General features: G+C 42.1%; 1 protein-coding gene across 5 annotated transcripts in view; it reads right to left on the reverse strand.

Annotated features, from left to right (window-relative positions):
* Nucleotides 1-856: 856 nt before the first annotated feature.
* GATAD2B (GATA zinc finger domain containing 2B) overlaps nt 857-25851 on the reverse strand; it is an 83519-nt gene continuing 58524 nt past the window's right edge. For 4 of the 5 annotated variants that reach the window (XM_070367207.1, XM_070367205.1, XM_070367208.1 and 1 more), the window contains 10 exons: nt 15984-16319; nt 11642-11771; nt 10919-11050; nt 10490-10618; nt 9890-10060; nt 8836-9151; nt 7985-8187; nt 6945-7055; nt 6670-6787; nt 857-6015 (listed from right to left, as the gene is read on the reverse strand). In XM_070367207.1, coding sequence (XP_070223308.1) covers nt 5882-6015; nt 6670-6787; nt 6945-7055; nt 7985-8187; nt 8836-9151; nt 9890-10060; nt 10490-10618; nt 10919-11050; nt 11642-11771; nt 15984-16318 — 1779 coding nt within the window. In that variant the 5' untranslated portion in view covers nt 16319 and the 3' untranslated portion in view covers nt 857-5881. The remainder of the gene's footprint in view (nt 6016-6669; nt 6788-6944; nt 7056-7984; nt 8188-8835; nt 9152-9889; nt 10061-10489; nt 10619-10918; nt 11051-11641; nt 11772-15983; nt 16320-25851) is intronic. The other variant, XM_070367206.1, reaches the window with a different exon arrangement.

The following is a 25851-nucleotide window of genomic DNA, read 5'->3' on the forward strand; positions in this document are numbered from 1 at the left end:
GTGGGCTGTTTTAAGGTTCCCCCGGAGAGACCAGCATGCTACGAAGAACTGCTACTGGAGACGAGAGCAGCGTTAACGAGAAGGGCCAAGGACGACTAGGGTACACCTCTCCGTAGGACATGATGGAGGTCCAGCCTCTGGGTTAAATGCAGCCTCCTTCAGGATACCTTTAGACCTTAAGTCCTCAGGTAATTAAAGTGGGATCAGTGGCTTCCAGAACATGGATCTACATAAAAGTGAGGGGAACAAGAATACACAAATAGTTAAGGGTTTTAAACCCTCACAACTGAAGAAAGGACACAAACTGTAAAGGTACCCCAGAGACTTCAGGGAGTATAAATCATAGCCAACCTCCAAATCGCCCCTAAAATTTCTCCCACCAAACTGCCATCCCCACCCTCCACCATGACTAAAGCACAAGCCACAGGAAAGTTTAGAAACCATTCCTTTCTTTATTAAACATAGCTTGCAAGTGATAAATATTACAAAGTTTTTTTCTTTTAATCCTTTCTCCAAAAATTAGCTTATTATTTGAATCTGTCACTGCTGAAATGCTCAGCAGCATCTGAAACAGATGGGAGTGTATTTGCCTTTTTGAAAACCAGTTTCTATTGGTCTTAGTTTTTTCATTTTAATTCCCAAACACAATGCAGAAAATCAGAATGAGTTTTTTTTTTTTTAAAAAAGGAAACTTAAAGAGTTGTGCAAAAGGGTCTTGTTCCCCTCCCACCCACCCCATTCAGAGAAGGCCATTCCCCATCCCACCTCCCTGCTCCCCACCCCCCACCACCAATCTATCCTTCCACCTTCACCAGGGCTTCACCCACCATCCTATATCCTCTCCAGGCTTTACCAGCCAAGAACCTACAGTGGGAGTACTCAGCCCAGGCTGTGGGGGAACTGGGCCCCTGAAGGAAATAGCTGTTGAGAGAGCTGCCTTTAAGGGGGTTCAGATGATATCTGAGGGAAGGAGACAAGATGTGGACTGTATCTGAGCTCTCCAACCAAGAAATGGGGGAAAGATCTGCATTCTGTAGCTCACAAAGGGTGTGAGTGACCACCAACCTGGGGTATTCATTGGTCAACCACCCTTGAGGGCAGTTGCTTGTGAGGTGGGGCTTGGGGCCTGGTTCCTGCCCTTGGGTAACTAGAGCATGAGGGCAAGTATGTCCCAGATTTAAGTGAAGTTCGAAACATCACTCTGCTGCCCTTCCTAAACCAAAAGGAACAGCAGGGGCCTGGCAGCTCTCCAAGGGCACCGTCACACACATACCCACTTCAACACTAGCCACTCTGGTTTCCTCCCTGGTTTTTCAGCCCAACACTTTCCTCCCCTCAACTTGTTTTGTTTTCAGGTGGGGAAGAAAGCTTTACAAACTTGGTGGCTAGAGGATCTCCCCTGCCTGCCATCACTTCACAAATAAAACTGAGACCCCAAAAATCAGCTCTATCAAAGGTCACATAACAAGTCAGCAGGAAAGCTTGAGACTAAACCCCGGGTCTCCAGACTGTGACACCATCCCACCCGCTTTGTGCTGTGGTTCTCTTTACTCTCCACAGTCTGGACTAGGAGTCTCAGCTTTTGCAGTAACCCAGCCTCACCCCAATTTGCAAACCCTAAAACTGTGCACAGATGGATATGGCTCTCCCCTAAGGGAGACTTTCTTAGGATGACTTGTTTAAATTATTTCTATCATCCCCTGATAATCCACCCTCAAAGGCCCATGAAACTAGGTTATTTTTTTGGGGTGGGGAAATCCCTTGCATAAGAAAGCTTGACACTGAATTTTGTTATATAGGTATATTGTATATATGCTGATGCAATCAGAGAAAAAAAACAGTGCAAATACAATTACAATTCATAATAATACTTGGTTTCAATGCCCCCGGGAACTGCCCCATTCCTCGGCTACCTCCCAACCCCCAGCACTTCCCCACAGTCTCAACCTAATGCTGGGGGGTAGGGAGGGTGGGCAGGTTAGGGTAGGGAGTGGGCTCTGCCAAGGCAGTGCTGGTGACCCGGAGGGACTACTCCAGGGTGGGGAGGCAAGGCACAAATTAGGGGTGGGTGGTGGGGGAGGTGGCATCTCTAAGGAGGGATGGGGTTGGAGCAGCTGCCAGTCTCAGTGTGCTGGGCCCGGCCCACTCCCCTCCCCACCCTCCACAGCCCTGCCTCCCTACCCCCTCCCCTTCCCCAGAAACCCTTTTGCACGGATCATACACAAACGGGCACATTACAAAATGACATAACACAGTTTCACAATATCCATGGCTAGGGCTTTTTTTTCTCTTTTTCAGTTTTTTTTTTTTCTACACAATGTACAATTCCTTTTAAATGGATCAAGAAATAGCTTATATACACGAATGAGTCCTTGTTATAACATCTCGGCAGCAAATATCATAAGCTAATGAAGGTCTTGTTGGAGGGGAAAGGAGCCTAGGACTGGGGTGGGGGTAGGGGGTGTGGAGAGAAGGTTATGCCTTCTGGAGAAGTGGGGAGAAAAGGGAGAGGTTAGGGAAAAGGAACAAAAGTAAAATATCAAGAAGCATCTTTACAAAGCAGTTCTATAGCTAATTCCTTTTAAAGGGGAAAGGAAAGGTAACCAAAGCAGGAAAACATTTATCTCTGTGTCTTAAAAAAAAATTGTCTACCATACATACATCCAAAAAATGTGGAAAAATACTTATTCCAGGGATGAAAGAAGTCCAGATGCTGTGGTCAAATGACAAAAAGAAAAAGAAAAAAAAAAAAAAGACAAATAAGGACCTCTGTCCCTCAGTTTTACCAAAGCCTTACCGCTCATTCACCTGTATCAGGCTTAGAGAGAGTAAGCCACTGTCCATAAACTACTACTTTTTAAGCCTCTGGTGATGGAGGAAGCCAGGCAAAACTGGTGGGATCCTCACTCTAGTATCACCCTGAGCTTCACTGCTCCAGGGGTGAAGGATAACTCTGTACAGAGGGTCTTTCTTCCTATCTTTAGGGCATGAGGTTTAGTGTCTATGGGGCCCAAGGCCTGGGGATGGACAGCAACAACAGACTTGGAGGGACACAAGGCAATCAGTGATGAAAAAGGAGAGAAATGAGGAAGACAGGATGGGGGAGAGGGAGGAGAAGGGAGGAGGTGGAAGGCTAATACTTCACCATGATTAGAGGAGCCTCACCCCCGTCACTAATCCCTGGGAAGGGTATGAAAATGGGGATAAGAGAGGGTAAGAAATCAAACCTCAGCGATTGAGCAAAGGGTCACGGAGCTATACCAGTCAACAAGCAGCCTCTATGTAACTGACCCTGAGGGGATAAAAACAGGGAAGACTCCACCCTCTCCCCTATCGCCTCAGCACCTTGGCAGGCAGGCGACTACAGGCTTTCCTTCCCCATCATCCCCATCTCTACACATCTTACTTCCAAACCCCATTCAAAGGTGGCCTGGCTCCCAGGGAAGGGATTCAGCTCAGGGCAGGGACAGCCCCCAGCCAGACGGTATTGCACATTCTCTGTTCCTTACTTTTAATCTCAACTGACAAACTCGGGCACCTCGTACCTCTGAGCACCTCTGAGCTGGGGGAGGGGAGACATAACAGAAATGGCACTTCATCATGGGGTGGGGGAGGAGGCTAGACAGACATGCCACAAGGCAAGATGACTTGCAGGGAAAATATTTTTTAAAAAGCTTCCAATTTTGTGGAAGAGAGAAAAGCAAAACCAAACGATTTATCCAGTGCTTTCAAAGCACAGAGGGCAAAGGAAAGATGTAAGAATATATCTTTATATATATATATATAATTTTAAAATAATCCCAGACCCAGTTCCACTAACCCCCCTCCCTCTCCCACCACTTAGTCAGGGGTTCCACATTCCCCAGAAAAATACTCGAAACAACCCCATCACTACCTGTTACTAGCGTCTAGCTTCCAGATCATTTCACCACTGGGGAGCCCAGACACAGGCTGCATCTCTGCTCCTTTATTAAGTGCTCAATGAATTGGGGGAAAGGGAGGAAAGAAAAAAAGCCAGGAAGGCCCGTAGGGCCAGTATAATCACCCACAGTGGCTCTGGAGTATGGGGAGTAGAAGCCAGTGTGGGGGGAACTGAGCCTGATTCCAGCTCCTCCTATCCCCTCCCCAAACTTTATGGGGAGGATGTGCAGTTTGTGTGTGTGTTAATTTTAAAAGTGCCTTCTTACTTTAAAAAATTATTTAATTTTAAAAAATAAAAATGGGGGAACCTCTCCAGGTGGCTTTCAAGGGCAAAATGTTACACTCCTCTTCACACCTCTCTGCTGAGAGTATCCCTTCCTCAAACTCTGGCAGCTTTTATTAGAGCTAGAGAGGCAGGTGGACATGCACTATGAAGTGAGCAGAAACCCCTACCTTTAATGGGCTTCCCTTACCTCAAAAACAGCCTGGTCCCTTCCCCTGTCCCCCATGGTGTGGGCAAATGGGATGCTAATCTCCCCAATCCCCAGAACAGCAACATTGCACAATTCAATTCATTCTCTACATTAGTAGCACTTAAGAAAAGAATAAAAACAAACAAGAAAGCAAAATTTATAGAATTCTGGGGAGAAAAAAGACAACAACTACTTTTATAGCACAGGTCCAGGATTGGTTTTGACATGAATTGTTCAGCTGTGAGCGGTCAGCTCTGCAGTTAGCGCAGCAGGGCCAGGGTAGGGCTCCCACCTGATTAGGTGCCCTCACCCTCATCTCCTGGCGCTCAGAAGGTAAAGAGACAAATGGGAAAGTCGCAACTCTTGGGAGGGAATCCTCTCTTTCTTTCTCCCTCTATTTCCTCCCTTTGACATTTCACTCACTCATGCCCATCCAACTTCCAGGACACCCAGCAAAGTCAAGCTGGGAACAGCCACTCTATATTACAGATGGGGCTGTGGTTACTGAGGGCAGATTAGGATTTTTAAAAAAGAAAAGAAAGGAGATGGGGATGGGGGAGAACTTTACAAAAAAATAAGATGAAATAATCTGGGGCTAGTTGGCCTGGAATAGTCTTCTGCGTTTCCACTGGGGTCAGGAGACTAACCTCATTTGCCCAGCATCCAGAAGGCTAGGACGTGGTCTCAGTCCTCCTTGGCTCAACATGATGTTCACTGTCATGCCCCTTTCTCTCTCTTCTTTATGGGTCACTTTTAGAGTGGTTAACTTTTAAAGCTTCTCCTTCCAGGCTCTTTCCCCTCATTCTTAGAGCCCAACTTCAATAGTCAACACTGCCTTCTGAACTGTCCAGCTCAGAGACACCCCATAGCTGGTGTGCTATTCCTCCCTGTTTGATGCCACCACCTTCCCCCAACCCTGGGTTAAGTGCATTAAAAACTTTTGCCCCTAACACTCCCAGTCATGTCCTACTTGGCAGCTGGGGACCCTACTGCAATGCTCCTATCACTTAACTGAATGTCATTTGTGTTTACAAAAAAGAAAAAAGACAAAAGAAAAGAAAAAAAAAATACTGGGTGAAAATAAAAAGGTTTAACCGTCCACTGAACAAAGGGAGGACACACAACATCATTAAAAATGATAACAATAATTAAAGCATAAAAACAAACTTTAGAAACACACATCCAAGGGCTTAGATTTCTCCCCAGGACCTCATTCTGACCTCTATCAGAGGCAGAGATCCACCTCGCTATTAAAACTGAAGAGAGAAAGTGGCAGAACAGATCGCAGCAGTGTAAAATAAAGGGGAGGTGGCGGGGCAGGGCGTGTGTTTTCTTGTTGATTCCTACTTTTTGTCTTCTGTTTTTCTGTTTTGTTTTCCGTGTATGGTAGGCACCAGTACAGGCACTGCATGCGACGGAAGTTGGGGACAATGGGAGAGGAGATGGGTAAAGGATTCAAGGTTGGGGCAGTATAAGTGGAACAGGCGTTATTTCTGTCCACTGATGGACTGCGATATAGACCGGGGAGGGATCATGTCTAAAAGGTATTCCCGCTGTCGGTCTGCCAGACTGGGGGCTTTGTGTCCTCCAATACCAGTGTTCAAGTATGCAATGTTGACACCTAGACCCAGGAGACAAAAGTGGAGGCAGGTATTAAAAGAAATGATCCCTTCTTCCGCAATACCCTGAGGCTGCAGTCTTGGAGATGCAGAGGGAACATTAGAAGTTGTCTACATCCATCCAGACTCAATTAAGCTTTATTTCAGTAACAACTACCCACCCTGCTCCCCAGCTTTAGGTAGGGAGGCCTTCCCCAAACTTCAAACCTACCAGGATTAATCAACATGGTCTTGATGGTATAGAAGAGTCAAAGAAAATAGTGGTGAGAGGAAAATAATCAAGACAAAGAGAGGGGAATTATTGAATCAGCTTTGGTTTGGGGGCTGCTGACTCTGAAGAAACTTCCCTAGGTCACTCAACCAGGATCAGGACAGTTAACCCTGATATTCTGGCCAAAAGAGATCAATAACCACATGCCCACCAAAAGGGCACACTAGAGAGGACCATGTCATTTTCACCACCAAAACCTTAGTGTACTGTGCCTGGCATGTAATATGGATTTAGCAAACGTTTGCCGAGTAACAAGAGTGAAGGGAGGAGGGCCTAAAGAAAGAGCAGAAAACAAAAGACCGAACAATCACCTAAAGGAGCTGCTAAAGAACTGCAAACTAGCCAGTCAATTCCCGAGAAAAGTTCTCAGATCAACCCTTCTTACCTGGCATACCAAGGAGGCCACCCGGCACAGACAGCTGGGGTGCCTGTGCAAAGTTGGAAAGCATGGAACGGGCAGATGTGGGAATACCACGCTGGAGGCTGCTTTGGGGCTGCGGAGCCTGCAATGAGGAGGAGACGAGCAGTCATAACTTTGCCACGATGGAAGGTGTAAGGGGGAGGAAAGAATATGGGAGTACAGAAGAGCAATATGATTCTCCACAGAACAAAGGACGAACTGTAATAAATGACTGACAAAACCTCAAGAGAAATCCTCACCTGCCGGAGCGTATGATGTCTCATTATGGTCTCTTGTTTACTGACACTGGACACAGCTGGAGCCGTAGTTGGGGAGAGGGCTGCCTGCTGCTGTAATCGCTGTTCAATTTCCTGTTGGGAGTCATCAGGTCAAGCTGGGCAGGACAGCGCCCAATTTCCTAACCAAAAAACCTAGAGGTCTTCTTATCTCTAATGCTGCCAGCCAGTTGGAGGGATATGGAAAAGGCAAAAGAGTCTGGTGGGGTAGTTGCACTAGGATCTCTGGGTACAGCAACCTCAATGCTTCAATACTTAAGGAGTCCCTCTCCCCAGGAAAGCTGGCTCTCAAAAGCTGGCTGGAGATCTAGGTGGTGGTGATGAGCTGACTAATGTAATTAATTAAGGCCAATGAGTTACTGAAGTTTTATTTTTGACTCCTATCTACCCATTTTCCAGAAGACCCATGATGCTACCCAGAGGGGTCTGATGGGTGGTGGGGCAGAAAATAATCTGAGCTTCCCAATACCTCTTCCCTGCTCCAAGATATTCTCATTCTATTAATAATGTATGAAGAATTCACACACACTAGCAATCACTAATCTTCACTGAGCTACTTTATAATTTACCCTTCCCTTTGTCATTTCTTTGTCAAATATGGACTGCAGATAATTACTTCTCTAAAAGACAGTTCTAGTACAAATATAAATCCTTTTCACCAAAATCCATTTGTTTGAGGAAATGAAGTCAATAATAGAGGAATTTCCTCAGTGCTATCAGGGAAAGCCAAGATTCTCAGCCCTTTGTCCCTTTCCCTTAACCTCAGACATCATGTGTCATTAAACTCTTACTCAATCAGAAGTAGTCAAAAGGAAATGGGAAAGGCAGAATGGTAAGAAGGGTATAAAGGGAACTCAGGCCTCTAGGTTCAAGGAACTTCGCTTCAGAAACCTAGATCACCTGGACTGTAGTGTTCACACAGACAACTCCTCTAAACTAGAAAGAACTGCCTTTTGGTAAAATCCAACCTGGTCAGGTGGCTGGTGAGAAGTCAGAATTCTTACCTGTTCCTGCTGTAGGGCTTTAACAAAAGCATTTTTCAGCCGGTTGGTGTGTTCTGCCTTTAGAGCCTTCTTCTGGTTGGAGGTCATACACTGCTCACACAGAATCTTTCCATTCTTCTCCTGCTTCCAGTGAGGGGTGAAGTCTGTGCGGCACTGGGCACAAACAAAGGGTTCGACCCGCAGAAGAGAGGCACAGCTTTTCCCTAGATGCCAACAAAAATAATAATCAGTGGTCTCACATTTCCACTCCATCTCCTGTTTCTCTTCATCAGATGAATCTTTTTCCAGGAGTTTACTCTGCTGAATTAAAAAAGTGACTCTGAAATTTATAAAATATTTACATTTCATTTGATTGCAAAGTATCACTTTAGGGAATTAGATAGTACCATCAGTTCATGGGGTTGCAAGGAGTCGGACACGACTGAGCGACTGAACTGAACTGATCCCTATTTACAAATGATGAAACTAAGTCTAAGAAACACAGCTCCAAATGACAAAACTGGGATGATAAAAACCCAAGTTTTCTGATTTCCTATTATGCAATATTGAGAAGAAAATGTGTGTCAGAGTCAAAGGGCTCCAGCCTGCACACTGCAAATAGAGAGCAACCCCTGCTTGCTGCCACTAGACACAGTCCCTATGCAGCAATGAAGACCCAGTGTGGCCAAAAATAAATAAGCTTTTTGATATGCTGTTCCTAAATAGCCTCTGAATAAAGGATGGGAGTGGTTTGGTAAAAGTCAGGGAGAGGTTATTTAATATTACACAGTATCATGTGATACTCTGTCCATACTAATCAAGTTTGGCAACCTTTTACTTAGATAAAAAGACTGGCCAACAAACAGCCTTACCTTGGCTGTCGATGACACTCTGTACGACTTCCTCCAAGCCTACCATGTAGATGAACTCGCTATTGGCTGCACTAGGCAGGAAGTGAAGCAAGGGAGCAGGTGGTTTAGGGGGTGGAATCTCCAAGAGTGTCTTTTCCAGCTGTTTGCGAAGAGCCAATTTGGCTGCAGCCTGTGAGTTGGCAGCATCTGTCATGGCGCTGGGGCTGGGGAGTGGTGAGGACACCCTGTTCACGGTCCCTGGCTGGATATGGGAGGCAAGATTCATATAGATGGCAGAGGATGTTGTGCGCTGACAGGGAACAGAAGAACTTGACTGCTGAAACAGATTGAGTGTAGGGGTCAGTGATGATATGTGAGAGAAAGCATCAATTTTTACTTTCGTGGTAGAGAACATTACCTGATCCTAGTCTGACCTACACAGCTTCCCCCAAACTCAGAAAACGACACGAGGTGTCCCACTTCTCCACTGAAAAAGGATTTTGGCACACAGGAGAGGAGAATGACAGTGGCTATGAACTAAAACTGCAAAGATTCAGGATTCTTTGTTTTACATCCTTTATGCTTCTTATTCCTTAGATCCCTCTAGTTCTTTCTTCTAGACATATTTTAGCTTATTGCTGCTCATAACCCTTCTCTGCATATAACCCTTTTTCTCTACTACTATATTCATGTGGGCTTTCCAGGTGGCTCAGTGGTAAAGAATCCACCTGCCAATGTAGGAGATGGAGGAGACTCAAGTTTGATCCCTGGGTTGGGAAGATCCAATGGAGGAGTAAATGGCAACCCACTCCAGTACTCTTACCGGGGAAACTCCACGGACAGATGAGCCTGGTGGGCTATAGTCCATGGGGTTGCAAAGAGTCAGACACGACTTAATGACTAAGCACGCACATGCTATATTCATAAAATTCCTCATGATTTCACTTTTGGGACCACTGCCAACCCACCAAAATTTCCTTTGTTGTCCTAGTCCAAAAACTTAAAATCTATGACCTTTTCAACAGGGAAAGCAAATAAAAGATTTTTCTGTTTCCATATTAGGGCTCCCTCTTACCGGTTGGTAATTGATGGTGGGATTCATATTGGGTGTTGTGGTGCGTACAAGGCCAGGCTTAGGCGGGCCCCGCTGACCCTGTAGCTGGGCTGGGTTTGGCGCAATCACACGTTGAGACATTAACATGTGTGGGAGGGTGGTATTGGTCGCTGAACGGATGACACTGTGACCCTGAAGTGTGAAAAGATATGGTCGTAGGTGGCAAAATGCCTCACAAAATGCCAAACAGAAAACACTGTCTATAATATATAGCTAAGTAGAAAGATAGTCATACTTGGTAATTCTGTCTAATGATCTATGGGATAAATCTGCCATCACTGTAAAATTTGATTAGTAGTTAGGAATTCCCTGGCTTTTTTGGTATAAACTATCTTAACCCTCTATGGAAAAGGGCTAAGAAGTAGAAAGACTACAGTGGAAAGATCAGTTATTCATCCTTCTACTGTAGACTAAATCATGCCATTAAGGACCAACAGGATTATCGATAATAATGACATGTCTATCAAGGCCAGGTTCTTTCTGTGATCTTCACAAAAGACCCAAAACCGAGATAGGATAACAGAGTTCCCTGAAACTAAGATCACACTATGGGTAACATACCTGTAATGTTCTCAAATTCTGTTCAACCCCTTGGGCCCCAGGCCGGGAGGGAAGCTTGGACAGGCCTTGCTGTCCCACATGGGCAGGAGATGGCTGAACAATAGATGCTGCATTCTGTACAACTGGAGTCTAGGAGAGAGGAGAAAATGAGACAGTGGAAAAGGCTAGTAATCAGAGGTAGAAATCTGGTACACTTCTAGACTTTCAAAACTCCTTGTCAGTCTGAAGCTCCTGTTGACCAGAAGGGAAAATGAAAAAACAGAAGCATAGTTTTCTTGATTAAGGCCCCAGATAAAAAAATAACACTGTTCCTAGAGACTAAACCCCAGGGGACCAGAGAAGAATGAGCCACCCTGCCGAATCTACCTGGGGTAGCCCATTCTGTTTTTCTTTGCTTTCTGCTAGTCCTTTATTTCTTGGGCACAGTACCTTCTGAACCACGTTCTCTTTCTGTAGCTGACTCTGTCTCAGTTTCTTTAACAGCACCAGTCGGGCTTCTTCCAATCGCAGCTCATCTCTCAGCTGCTTGATGAGTTGCTGCCGTTCTTCAATGCCTTTCCCCTGAGGAAACATGGAGACTATCAGCTATAGTAGCAGTTACTCAGAGTACACTCCTGCAAGATGATCTATTCTTCTAGGTCAAAAACCTTCATCTTCCACAAGAAGCACAGGTGCAATGGAAATTGTTACCTTTGTGTTCCTAGCACATAGTCTGGCACAGTGCCTGGTATTCGTTAGGTATTCAAAAATAGCTTACAGAATGAAAGAAGAGATCATATATAAATGCTAACCAGATTCCTGGCAGAAGAATGGCCAAAGGGAGATATTGCTTTCCTTGAAAATAATGTTCCTTAATCTTTTAAACCCATGTTTCCTCCAGAAATACATAAAAACTTAGGAATTCCTCCATATTTGGAGAGCCAGGATACAGTATAGAAGGTATTTCCAGCTAAGAGTTGAGTTTACATGATCTGAATTATGAAGTTTTCATTTTCCAAAGATAAACTACACTTTTCCAAACTTTCTTCTCCACTTGTAGTTATTTAGATCCAAAAAGTAAACACTGAAAGAAAAAAACCAGAAATGGGACTCTCAGGGAATTAAAAAGAATAGTAGAAGCAAGAAATGATGAAAGGAATCTCTTTTTTTTACCTTAAACATCTCTAGGTTGGCTGCTTTGAGTCTTTCTTCCATTCGGGAGCTGGAACGGGGGCTGGAAGCCTCATTATCAGACAAAACAATGATGTCTGGGGAGGGAGTTAGCCTTCCTCGGTCTGGTTCACTGGACAAGAAAAGGAAAAATTAAGCTATTTCCAACAAAGTTCATAGAAAATTTAAGAAAACTTTTCTACACTGAACAAAGAAATCCAAAGAAACTTAAGTCTGTTCTGATTCACCCAGGGAAGACAGAGACATCCAAATCAAAGGATAAAGAAGAAACCAAAATGGAAGTGTTGACAAAACCACAGCAAAAGAACTTTTCCCATCTAAATTCCTTATAGAGGATCCAGACACAAAGACACTGAATGGCTTTAGGAATGAAAGTAAAAGATAAGTGTTTTTATCATACCAATTTTAATAAAAATTCCAAGTGCTTTTCTTATAACTCAGTCTCCTTTTGGGTTGTCTTGAGGTTCAAGAAGGAAATGGTTAGCCTGACACGGGAAGAAAGGCAAAGGCAGTAGAGCCTACTTGTCCACCCCAGGTACAAAGGACACGTTGCTAAGGGGGCATTATATCAGAATGATGATACTGGTAAGAACATGATCCTGGCTATCTGAAGATTTACAAGAAAGGAGGTTATGTGGCAACTCCAGTGAAGTCTGTCCTGTCAAGGGTAAACCAAAAGGCCAAAAGAAGGTACTGTTGTCAGTGGCTTGAGAGAATGGACAGTGCTAAGTATAATGTCTACAGCCTTCTGGAGGATTGAAACTCCACAATTAAATGTATGGGTCTTGTACCTACTTGCAAGTTCTACTTACCATCTTCCCTCAGGAAAAAAACTGTCTCTGAAATGACTCTGAAATCTAAACCTTTCACACTGGCTATGCCCTCTGGCCAATCCTAGTTATTAGACAACTATAGTTTTGATCTTTCTGGGGCTAGTCTTAAAAGCATCTTGTCCCTCTAAAATAAAAAATGGCACTCACTTTTTAACACCTAGATAACAAGAATCCTGAAAATTCTAACTGCCTGAGATTCCCAAGTCAATGACCATATCCTATAATTCTCTCTTGATTTCTTAATTCAGATATCTTCGCTGACTACTTTTTCGAAATCTACAGTGTAGTCAGGAGTGTGTAGGTCTAAAACAATGTATTCTTAGGTCTTACTTAAACTTGTAACTCAAACCTTTTATAACCACAGATCTTTAGTCCTGAGAGCCTCTTGACCATTTCTCAGGGGTTCTTGTCTCAGATGCCATTGGGACTTGGATGCCTTTTGAACAAGGCACCTTGGATGGTTGGGATAGGCATTCAATTCCTCAACAGGGTAAAACGGAGGTTACTAAAACAACCAAGCTTAGATGAGGAAATAAATTAGGAAGACAGTGATAATAATAACTATCTTGGGAATTACTAAATTCATCTGTATCACTTTATAACCACTGGTCACAGACACAAGCTGAAAATGTTGGGTTACAGAAAAAAGAAGTCACTAAAGGGAGAAACGAACCTTTTATACTCTAACCTCCAGTTCCTGGAGTAATGGTCAGGCCTAAACATACTGCATTTTTATTTATCATTTCTATAGTCCTTCATGCCCCACCCCCATCCCTAACATGAGTAAACAACTTTGAGGTCTGGTAGATTTCCCTTTCTTCTACATGATTCCCCAATGTTTACATCAACAGTCAGAAGCTCTTTCCATTCTGGCCTGGCTGGATACACACCTCACAAATTATTTCTAACCTAAGGAATTCTTCCTTGCTCAAATGAGTGCCACCGATTACTTAAGGACTATCCAGCAACAGAATAAGCAGAGACATTACAGTATGGAGATTTTGGAATTGAGAGACATTTATCAGGAAGCTGTATCTGAGAAAGGAGAAGGCAATGGCAACCCACTCCAGTATTCTTGCCTGAAAAATCCCATGGATGGAGGAGACTGGTGGGCTGCAGTCCATGGGGTCGCTAAGAGTCGGACACGACTGAGCGACTTCACTTTCCCTTTTCACTTTCATGCATTGGAGGAGGAAATGGCAACCCTCTCCAGTGTTCTTGCCTGGAGAATCCCAGGGACGGCAGGGCCTGGTGGGCTGCTGTCTCTGGGGTTGCACAGAGTCGGACACGACTGAAGTGACTTAGCAGTAGCAGCAGTATCTGAGAAAACCCTAAATGATATTTTATTCCCAAATATAACTGATGCATATTACATAAACAGCACAGATAAGGAAAAGCCCAAGTCAAGTTTCATTCCTCAATTTGTTTTTTTTCACTTTTGACCTGGAACTCTAGCTTTTTCTTAAACTTTTCTGGGGACAGAAGTTATTTTGCTACTTTCCCAAACATACATATGATTTACAATACTTGCTGTTCTTAAGTATGCTGCTGCTGCTAAGTCGCTTCAGTCGTGTCCAACTCTGTGCAACCCCATAGACGGCAGCCCACCAGGCTCCCCGGTCCCTGGGATTCTCCAGGCAAGAACACTGGAGTGGGTTGCCATTTCCTTCTCCAATGCATGAAAATGAAAAGTGAAAGTGAAGTCACTCAGTTGTGTCTGACTCTTAGCGACCCCATGGACTGCAGCCTACCAGGCTCCTTGTCTATGGGATATTTCAGGCAAGAGTACTGGAGTGGGGTGCCATCGCCATCTCCATCTTAAGTGTGAAACCCTACCAATTAGATATTATTGAAAGCCAGACCTGCTGCTGCTATCACTTTGTAACTCAGACTGGCAGATTCTCAGAAACTATAAAACTCCTAATCTTTATCCAGGTAATAAAAACAAAACCAGAACTGCCATGTCTCGATAGCATTCCAAAACCTAAGCAGTGCTGGTTTCATGCATATCTTATTTCATGGATACCATAACTTGCACAATTGATGGCAAAAAAAAGATATTTAGGCAATTATGATATGGCTATCGTGTCAAGAGCCCTTCCTTCTTTCTGCTTTTAAAGTCCCTCCTCCTTTTATTCATATCAAAGAAACCACTGTGAGCAATCTATCAATCTTATTTCTTCTTACAAAAAGCTTGAGGCTAAGTGGAAATAGCTGTTAGTGTATCTGGTCTGGTGAAAGGGAAGAAGAACGACAGGATAGACAGGGCCTATTTTTTTTCATGCAGAATGGGGATCTAGGTGGTTTACATCAAGCCTCTTTTCTCGGAGAACATGAAGAACAGTTCCTAGTTTCCAAAGAATCAAGTTTCAAAGTTTCAAAAGTTCAATCCTCTAATAAAATTAAATGCAATGGGAGAGTTTTCAGGGTACTCTAACTTTCAACAGAATTTATCTGTGATATAGTATAATTCCAACAACACTGAGATCTTACTAAAATGTGTAACAATGTTTCTATGAAAAATACATTTTCAGTTCCAAATTTGGATGTAAGGAATCCACCTAACATTTCTCCTCTTCATTGACCCCAGTGAAGGAGGATTAGTCATTTGCTCCAGAAGGTTAAGGGTGACTATGGGGCAAGTGGATTACTCAGGTGCATTATCTCACTCATCTAGTTTTCTTTTTTTCTAAAAAGGTCTAAGGATTAGTCTATAATATTTTGCTGATACTACATATTGCTCCCCCAAATTTTTCTCTTCTTCCACAACCTCTACAGAACTTTTCTGATGTTTCCTAAGGGTTTTTAATGCTATTACCAAGAATATTATTCCCCTATTGGGTGTGATTAAAAAAAAATAACTCTGGGACAATACTAAAAGTTACCATGAAAAGGCAGAGAAAGAAACCTAAGTAAGATTGTAACCATTCCTTGTTTCTTCTTTCTTGCTATGTGTATGTGAGAGCAAGCACAAGCATGAGTGTACTTGTATAAGTGAATGTGTATGCATGTTTGGGGTGTGGGGAATGTGGCACAAATGAAGTAAAAAATGCAGATGATTAGCACATGAAGAAGATAGAACACACAAGAAAAGAGAGGCCCATACTCTTTGAGGTAATAAAAGTTGGGTATCCATAATAAACAGATCCCAAAACTCCTGGGATGATCTGAAGAAATGACTGTTTTTGCCTCCTACAACAGTCTAAAATTAGAGCGTAAGTATATTAACTCACTTCTAGTTGGGGTACCAACTCTTACTGCCTCCTTGATCCAGAAACGGCTACTTTATCTTAAGGATAATAATTTTTAGAGGCACTTATTTTCATTTGGAAACAAGTGGAATTCATGGTCAAGCCAGATGGCACAGATACACCTTCATTCAAGAAGCTTTAGGAAAAAAAACCCCTTCCTCTCATTGGAATCCATTCCTTTTTCATAGGCTTAGTTTATGAGAAGACCTTAACTATGGAGGCAGTTGAATCAAGCCATACCTCCGTCTGGCACTCATATCTACGGGTTCATCATTGATGTTTTCTTTGCCTGGCCTTCCAGCAGTCCTGCTGTCTCCATGAGGCCTGAGATTCCCATTAAGCTTCTCTTCATAGCCCTTGACTCCACTGCCATCTTGTTTAGTGGGTAACTCATGTGGCACCTCAAGATTTGCCAAATCCTTTCGTTTGAGCAGTGCCAACATTTTCAGACGTTCCATGGCCTCATGCCCCTCCATTTTGAGTCGTTTAGCCAGGACATCATCTCGCTCATCAGCTGGATCCAAGCTCCGCTTCAACAGATTCAGGCGAAGAGCATCCTCTGTCATTCTATCCATCCTATGGAAAGAAACATTCGAGTGCAATCAGAATAAAGTCCCTTAAATAGTCCACAAGGAAAGAAGAATCACAGGCATATAAATGGAAGGTCAAAGTTAACTGAGCTAACGTTCTAACCCTATAGCTTCCTAGATGATCTGTATTAAAGGAGGTATCATCTCAACCTCAGCAGTGAAAGTAAACCTTCAAATGCCTTCCAGTAATCGAGGTTCTTACTGTACAGATGTCTGATACCAAAGACCATACTCACTGAGATAATCCATTAAGAGCCTACATCTCTCAAAAAAGTAAACATCCTTTTGTGACTGGTCTTTTGTGTATGCATGCTCAAAGTCAGATGCTTTGGTTTTAACTCTCCTGCCAAATTCTTCTCCTGGAAAAGACTCTTTTATGAATGGGAGGTTCCTCAGGTCACCCATGCATATCTTTAACTGGCCTATCTTACTTGATGGAGAAATATGAGAAAGATTAATTAGACAAAGGGCATCTAACAGGAACCCTCAGTTGTCTGGATACAGCAAGGGTCAGAGGGGCCCTCAAGTCTCTACAGATTCAGTATCTTAGGATACTTTGTTCAGCAAAGAACTCAGGCACATAGAAGATAGAAGGCACTACGTTCTTCACTCTCACAGCAAAATTATTACAGGCAAGCTACTTATCATTTTTCCTTCTCATTTTGATTTGTTACACTAACAAAATCTAGCTACAAAATTTCTCCAACACTTGCAAATCCAGGGTTACCTTCCTGGTAGGAAACAGCAATGTGACACTGGAAAGAAATCTCTGATGCATCAAAACACATGTTCAAACTGCTGTTTACTTTTACAGGTCAAGTACTTAAAAGTTACTTTACCTCCCCAAATCTCAATTTTCATCTGTAAAAGTGGGTACTCAGAAAAGCGTTCAGTAAAATTTAATTTCTATACCCTCAGGATATAACTTTCACACATAAGATACAAGATTCAGCTTGATAATTCACAGACTCAAATAGTAGGACAGAGCAGATTACCAATGTTAATTGGTGCTCTTACAAAGAAAAGTATGTGTGTGCTTGTGGCATCTTCCTTCCTGCAGTGCAGAGTAAAATATAACTCTTCTAATTATAATGAGGAAAAAGAGTAACCAACAAAAGAATTTCCAACAAAAGGAGACAGAACTTTTGGAGAACAGAGAGAAGTCAGAACTCAGACCTCTGAATTTTCAAGTCATGTTTCTTAACTCTCTTTTTCAAAGAACAGCCTTGTTGAGATATAATTCACATTTCATACAGTTCATCTATTTAAAGTGTATAATTAAGTGGCTTTTGGTATACCCACAGAGTTGTGCAATGATCACCATAATCAGTTTTAGAATATTTTCATTATCTCCTCCTTAAAAAAAACCCCATACCCATTAGCAAGTCATTCTCTTCCCCCTTTACCTTTATACCTCACTAATAGAATTTATCTCTAAACTTGCCTATTTTGGACTTTCATATAAGTGGAATCATACAATATGTAGTCTGATTGGCTTCTTTCACTTACCATTATGTTTTTCAGATTCATTCATGTAGCACATATCATTGCTTCATGTTTTTTATGATCTAATGATATTCTATTGTATGGATATATATTTTGTTTATTCATTTATCAATTGATAGACATTTGGGTCTTTCCCTCACGTTTTAATTTTATTGGCTGCGCTGTGTGGCATGCAGGATCCTAATTCCCTGACGAGAGATAGAACTCATGCCCCCCGAGGTGGAAGCACGGAGTCTTAACCACTGGCTCACTAGGAAGTCCCCTACTTTTTACTATTATGAATACTGCTATGAACTTCTGTACACACGTTTCTGTACGGACATGTCTTCAATTCTCTTGAATATATACCAACAAGTAGAATTGCTGCGTCCTATGGTATTTAACTTATATGCAGAGTACATCATGAGAAACGCTGGACTGGAAGAAACACAAGCTGGAATCAAGATTGCCGGGAGAAATATCAATAACCTCAGATATGCAGATGACACCACCCTTATGGCAGAAAGTTAAGAGGAACTCAAAAGCCTCTTGATGAAAGTGAAAGTGGAGAGTGAAAAAGTTGGCTGAAAGCTCAACATTCAGAAAACGAAGATCATGGCATCTGGTCCCATCACTTCATGGGAAATAGATGGGGAAACAGTGGAAACAGTATCAGACTTTATTTTGGGGGGCTCCAAAATCACTGCAGATGGTGACTGCAGCCATGAAATTAAAAGACGCTTACTCCTTGGAAGGAAGGTTATGACCAACCTAGATGGCATATTCAAAAGCAGAGACATTACTTTGCCAACAAAGGTCCGTCTAGTCAAGGCTATGGTTTTTCCAGTGGTCATGTATGGATGTGAGAGCTGGACTGTGAAGAAGGCTGAGCGCCGAAGAATTGATGCTTTTGAACTGTGATGCTGGAGAAAACTCTTGAGAGTCCCTTGGACTGCAAGGAGATCCAACCAGTCCATTCTGAAGGAGATCAGCCCTGGGATTTCTTTGGAAGGAATGATGCTAAAGCTGAAACTCCAGTACTTTGGCCACCTCATGCGAAGAGTTGACTCATTGGAAAAGACTCTGATGCTGGGAGGGATTGGGGGCAGGAGGAGAAGGGGACGACAGAGGATGAGATGGCTGGATGGCATCACTGACTCGATGGACGTGAGTCTGGGTGAACTCTGGGAGTTGGTGATGGACAGGGAGGCCTGGCGTGCTGCGATTCATGGGGTCGCAAAGAGTCGGACACGACTGAGCGACTGAACTGAACTGATGGTAACTCTCTTTTTAACATTTTGAAGAATTGTTAGGCTGTTTTTCCGAAGTGGCTGCACCATTTTACATTACCACCAGCAGAGTATAAGGGCTCCAATTTCTCCGTATCCTCTTAATTCTCTTTAAACAGCTTCAGATATGAAACATATTATAACACATAGAAACACTCATTAGCTGCAGGTTCCCCAAAGATTTATTTTGACATGTGTTATTTCTGAAGTGGTTTACCTCTTCAGAAAAACACCCCCAGATGGACTGACTGGAAAGTTAAATGAACATCAAAAAGTTAAGCCCTAATTCCACAGTAACAATGTCTTGGGTAACTTGATCAACACCTCATAGTGAGAGTATGATTGAGAATACCATGAGGAATTGCAAAAGGTAAAAAATCAACTAATTATACACCTAGGTGAAAAAAGTACTTCAGTAAAGTACACAGCAAAATATATGAATGTGTGTTAATACAGTAGACTGTTTTGAGATAAATTATATTTATGCGCACTGAGGGAATGACAAAATGATAAAATTCAACCACCTGGTGCTGGCTGGAAATTGGGATGCCATCATTAGCTTGGCTTCTTCAACTGATGGTTATACAAATAACTAAGTCAGTTCAAATAACTTCCCCCTTTATTATAATGACATAAATGGGTACACTGCAAGTTGTGAGAAACCAGAACCAGATATTTGAATGTCTGAGGTAAGCAATCTTTCCCAACAGATGGCTTGACAACTCTGATTAAATTTTCCTTGCCTACTCTTGACTTTACTGACCCAATTGTATGTACTCACAGCCATGCCTGCCTCAAAATACAATGAGATATGGATGACTCTTTAAAACAACCAGATTAAATGAAGTCAGCCAGATAGAGAAGGATATAAGTATTTTACAGTTCCACTTATATGAGTTACCTAAGGCATATTCCCCCTGGAGGAGGGCATGGCAACCCACTCTAGTATTCTTGCCTGGAGAATCCCATGGATAAGAGGAACCTGGTGGGCCACAGCCCATAGGGTCAAGAAGAGTCAGACATGACTGAAGTGACTCAGCAAGGCATATTCAAGGAGACAAAGCAGAATAGAGGGTATCAGTGACTTGGGGTGGAGAGAAGGTAGTGAGGAGTTACTATTTAATGGGAACATTGTCTCTGGGATGAAGAAAAAGTTCTTAAATGAATAGTAGTGACGGCTGCACAACACTGTGAAAGTAATAAAAACTGAATTCAACATTTAAAAATGGTTAAACTAGGGACTTCCCTGAGGTCCAGAGGCTAAGACTTTGTGCTTGCAAAGCAGGGGGCTCAGGTCTGATCCCTGGTCAGGGAACTAGATCCCACATGCTACTACTAACACCTGGTGTAGTCAAATAAATAAATCAGATAAAAAATAAATATTAAAAAAATAAAAACAAAAAAGGTTAAAACAGTAAATTTTATGTTATGTATAGCTTGCCACAACAAGGGAAAAAATCCAATTTAGTAAAAACAGATGAAAAAAGGCCATGAGTGGTATTTTCAGGGTGATGAAAATGTTCTAAAGCTAGATTGTAGTTATAGCCACAGAACTCTGTATATTTATTTTAAAGAACCACCGCTGAATCATACACTTATACGCCAATAAAGCTGTAAAAATAATATTCAATGTGAGCTGAGTTAGTGCTAAGTTGCTTCAGTTGTGTTCCACTCTTTGCAACCCCATGGACTGTGGCCCACCAGGCTCCTTTGTCCATGGGCTTCTCCAGGCATGAATAATGGAGTGGGTTGCCATTTCCTGCTCCAATGTTAAGCTGGTCACACACAAATTCCTCTCCAAAAAGAAAAACAAAAATTCTGTAAAATGAATGTTTATGTTGTCTTTTAACACCTAATCAAACTTTTCTGCTTTTTCCAGGCTTCAAATAATAACCATATTTCTTAAGTACCTACTTAAAAGCCAAACGTGTTACTAGACACTTTATCATGCTTCCTTATTTAAATCTCTTCACAAGTTACTAAGTGGTATTATCTCTACTTTAGAGGTGGAAAAAGTGTCAAATCAAGTATCCTAAGACTGGAAAGCTTTAGACAGTGAATCTAGAATTCCAAAGCATGTCTAGCTCACTTCAAAAATCTATTACAGGGCTTCCCTGGTGGCTCAATGGTAAAGAATCTGCCTGCCAATGTAGGAGACATGGGTTTGATCCCTGGTCTGGGAAGATCCCACATGCCATGGGCACTGCAACTAGAGTGTAGCCCCTGCTCTCCACAACTAGAGAAAAGCCCACACAGCAACAAAGACCTGGCACAGTCAAATATAAATAAGTAAAACTGAAAAAAAATCATCCACACTAAAAAAATCCTAATTTTACAGCTATTCCTCCCCACCCTGCCAAAAAAAAAACTATTATACAGTACATCTCCCTGCTCAGAGGAAAATAATCTTAAGAAGCAGTGTTGTGGATTCATGCATTTGCACATGTATCCAACCCATCCATCCCCCACAGACATTAAATATATACAATGTGCCAAGTTCTGGGTTAGGTACTAGAAGTAAAGGTGAAAAAAAGACCAGGTTACTGTCTTTAACAATTTCATTCTGACAGGAGACAGATGTGTATGTAACTAAAGTACTCAGATGTTACAAGAACTCATTATCTCTGCCTTTGCTATATCCTGCTTTTTCTTCCTCATACTGAATTCAATTCATCCAGAGGCAAAAGCTAGAAGCCTGGAAATCATCCTTAACTTTCCCAGACTCTTAAATCTAAGTCACTAAGTCCTATCAACTCTATTACCTTCCTCTCAATGAGAAAATTTAGCCATTCTCTTGTATAAGGGATGTTCCCAACACAGGGACTGAACCTGGGTCTCCTGCATTGCAGGCGGATTCTCTACCTTCTGAGCCACCAGGGAAGCCCCAAATGAGAAAACAGGTAGTGCTGGCATGTTGCTATTGGCAGCCCTCTTGGTCATGAGGGAAGGCAGTCTGCAGATAAAGCAGATGCTGTGCACTGAAGAACATTGAGAGGAGAGCTAATCACATAGCTGTGCCACCAAATCAAACTACTCTGAAGCTAGTCCTATTAAACAGACCAACAAATTCCTTTCATGTTTAAGCCAGTATGAACTGGATTTTCTGTTACCTAAACTGAAAATATCCAACTGGATAGACAGCTCTGTCAGAAATGCTGAAATGAAATCAAGGTGGAGATACCCAATAAACAAGTGAATATATGGTACACAAACAAGAGCACCAGAGTTCAGGCCAGAGCTGGAGATAAATATTTGAACAGGTAAAGAAGAAATTCTTTCATTATTATTTCATTATAACTGAAATAATGTATGGGGATGAATGAAACTGAATATACAGTCGGAGGAAGAGCCAAGGGTAGAGCTTGGGCAATACCTACATTTAAGGATTGGTTGGTCAGAGGAAACTAAGAGAGCTAAGGGAAAACTAGGAAAGCATGACACGTCAACAAATGAAAGAGTACCTGTGTCCAACAATTACAGCAGAAGAATGTCCAGCTTTAAATTCATTGCTAATTGTTGTAAAAAATAATGGCCAGATGGTGACACAGCTTTAGAGTCATGCTTGTCAAGTTTTCAACTCACTGTTACCCCCAAATCAAAATACAGGTCTGCAGTGAAGACTTTTAGAAGAGCTTGAAATGGAAGAGGAAGGAGGGTTAGAGGTGAGCAAAACGAATTAATATCTACTGAGTCGATTGCTATTTAGTAGGCAATATATAAGGCCCTGTATATGTATTTCCTCATTTAATCACATTAAAGTTTTTTTTAGTGAACTAAACATTATAGATTGGGCTTCCCTGAAAGCTCAGTTGGTAAAGAATCCACCTGCAATGCAGGAGACCCTGGTTCAATTCCTGGGTCGGGAAGATCCCCTGGAGAAGGGATATGGAGGAGGAAATGGCAACCCGCTCCAGTATTCTTGCCTAGAGAATCCCATGGACAGAGGAGGCTGGCAGACTACAGTCCATGGGGTCATGAAGAGTCAGACATGACTGCAGTGACTTGGCATGCATACAAACATTACAGATACAGTTGAAGCACCCTGTGTAACTTTCCCACCAAACCATTCTACCCTCCCTTCTTCCCTCCTCAGAGAAAGGCATTATAGTGGATTTGTTATCATTCTAGTACATATATGAAAGAAAGTGAAAGTGAAGTAGCTCAGTCGTGTCCGACTCTTTGCGACCCCATGGACTGTAGCTTACCAGGCTTCTCAGTCCATGGGATTTTCCAGGCAAGAGTACTGCAGTGGGTTGCCATTTCCTTCTCCTGGGGATCTTCCTGACCCAGGGATCAAACCCAAGTCTCCCGCATTGTAGGCAGACGCTTTACCCTCTGAGCCACCAGGGAGAATATATAGTATAGTTTGTATATTTTATTTGTTTAGGATCTTAGTTCCCTGACGAGGACTCAAATCCAGGTCCCCTTAAGTGGAAGGGTGGGGTCCTAACCACTGGACCACCAGGGAATTCCTTAGTTTGTGTAATTTTAAAAGTAGTTCTTATATGTATCCTTTTTCATTTGCTTTTTTAATGCTTAATTTTTAATATTTAAAATTTATCCAAGTAAATATATGAAGCTCTACTTAATTTGTTTTAACTGCTGTGTAGAATTCCATAGCAAAAAATACTTGATTTAGTAATGCTCTCTCCAGTTCAGCATTTAGGCACCAATTTGTTGATGTTAAAACCAATGCTGTGATTTCCACTTCTAGTCAAGATGGTGTAACACAGGCCAGATATGACCGCTCATCTGAAACAAAAAACCTCTAGACAAAACACCTGAAACAAAGTCTTCAAGACACTGGACATGAGGCTACCAAGGACAGTGATCCCAGAGGGACAGGACACAAATGCAATAAGCTCTGTAACTCACTTGTTCACTGCCACAGGAGCATTTCTAGGACACGATGCAGGGATGGGAAATGAGGAGAGCCAGGCAGACTCTTGAGTTGAAGAGATGGAGATGAGGGTGTAAGGGTACAGTGAGACAAAGACAGCTACATTTCAAAAAGGACAAAGTACCACAGAAGTTAAGAGCTGCTGAAAGATGGCTATCATAAAAAAGACAGGTGAAGTACTGGGCACGTAGAGAAAGTAGAATCTTCACACACTGCTGGTAGGAATGTAAAATGATACAGTCACTTTGGAAATTGCTTGGCAGTTCCTCACACAGTTAAACATAGAGTTACCATATAACACAGCAATTCCACTGCTAGGAGAACCAAAAAACATTATCTCTACACAAAGATCTGTACAGGAGTGCTCATAGCAGCATTATTCATAATAGCTGAAAAGTGGAAACAACCCAAACGTCCATTAACTGATGAACAGATAAACAAAATGTGGTATATTCATACAATGATACACAGTCATTGTATAAACACTGTATAATAGCCATAAAAAGGAATGAAGTGCTGATACATGTTACAACATAGATGAACCCTGAAAACACTATCCTAGAGCAACTGAACTGAACTGAACTGAAGTAAAGGATGCCAGTCACAAAAGGCCCTATATTGTATGATTCCCTTTACATGAAAAGGCAAATCTATGGAAACAAAGTAGCCAGTGGTTGCCTAGAGCTGAGGAGAGGGGCAAAATAGAGAATGACTGCTAAGGGGTAGGTGTGTTCTGTTTGGAGTGATGAAAATGTTCTAATTTTAGATTGTGGTAACATTTGCACAACTCTGACTATACTAAAACCATTGAACTGTATATAAATGGGTGAATCTTATGGTATGTGAAATATATCTCAATAAAGATGTTTAAAAACACAAGGGATGATAACAAGAGCAGATTCGATTATTAAAGGAAAAAAACAGACTACTGAACCAGAAGATATGGCAATAAAAATTATCCAAAATTAAACAAAGAGAAAAAATTAAAAAAATAAAAGTCTCAGGGGACTAGAGGACAACTTGAAGCAGCCAAGTATACAGATTTAACTGGAGTCTCTCAAAGACTGGAGAGAGATGAAGCGCACAGAAAAAAAAATATGAAGAAATAATGGCCAAATGAATAAATGATGAAAACTCTAGGTCTACAAATCCAAGAATCTCAACAAACCCCAAGCATGAGAAACATGGGGGGAAAAAAGCCCACACCAAGGGACAGCATAATCAAATTGCTCAAAACTACTATAAACAGACTTCCCCGGTGGTCCAGTGGTTAAGAATTTGCCAATGCAGAGGACACAGGTTCAATTCCTGTTCTGAGAAGATTCCACATACCTTGGGGCAACTAAACCCCTGCATGGCTATGACTAAAACCTGCACATTTAGCGTCTACGCGCTGCAATACGAGAAGCCACAACAACGAGAAGCCTGCGCACAGAAACGAAGACCCAGTGTAGCCCCCCCCCCAAAAAAAAACAAAAAGAACTACTACAAAATCTTGAAAGCAGCCGAAGTGAGAGAAGGAAAAGATATGTTTACGTGTAAAGACAAGGATAACATCAGATTTCTTGATGGAAACAATGCAAAAGAGAACACAGCAACATCTTTAAAATACTGAAAGACAAAGTATCTGACAATCTAAAACACCATACCTGCAAAAAGTTCTTTTAAAAACAAAGAGGAAATAAAGACTTTTTCAGTCTTTTAAAATTTCCTTTATCAATCTTCTCTTTTACAATTTATATTTATTTGTATCATAAAAGTTCCACTAGGACTTCCAGGATGACTTCCCTGGTCATTCAGCGGTAAAGAATCCATCTGCCAGTGCAGGGGACATAGGTTCGATC

Source organism: Bos mutus, chromosome 3 (assembly GCF_027580195.1).
Source record: "Bos mutus isolate GX-2022 chromosome 3, NWIPB_WYAK_1.1, whole genome shotgun sequence".
NCBI lineage: Eukaryota > Metazoa > Chordata > Mammalia > Artiodactyla > Bovidae > Bos > Bos mutus.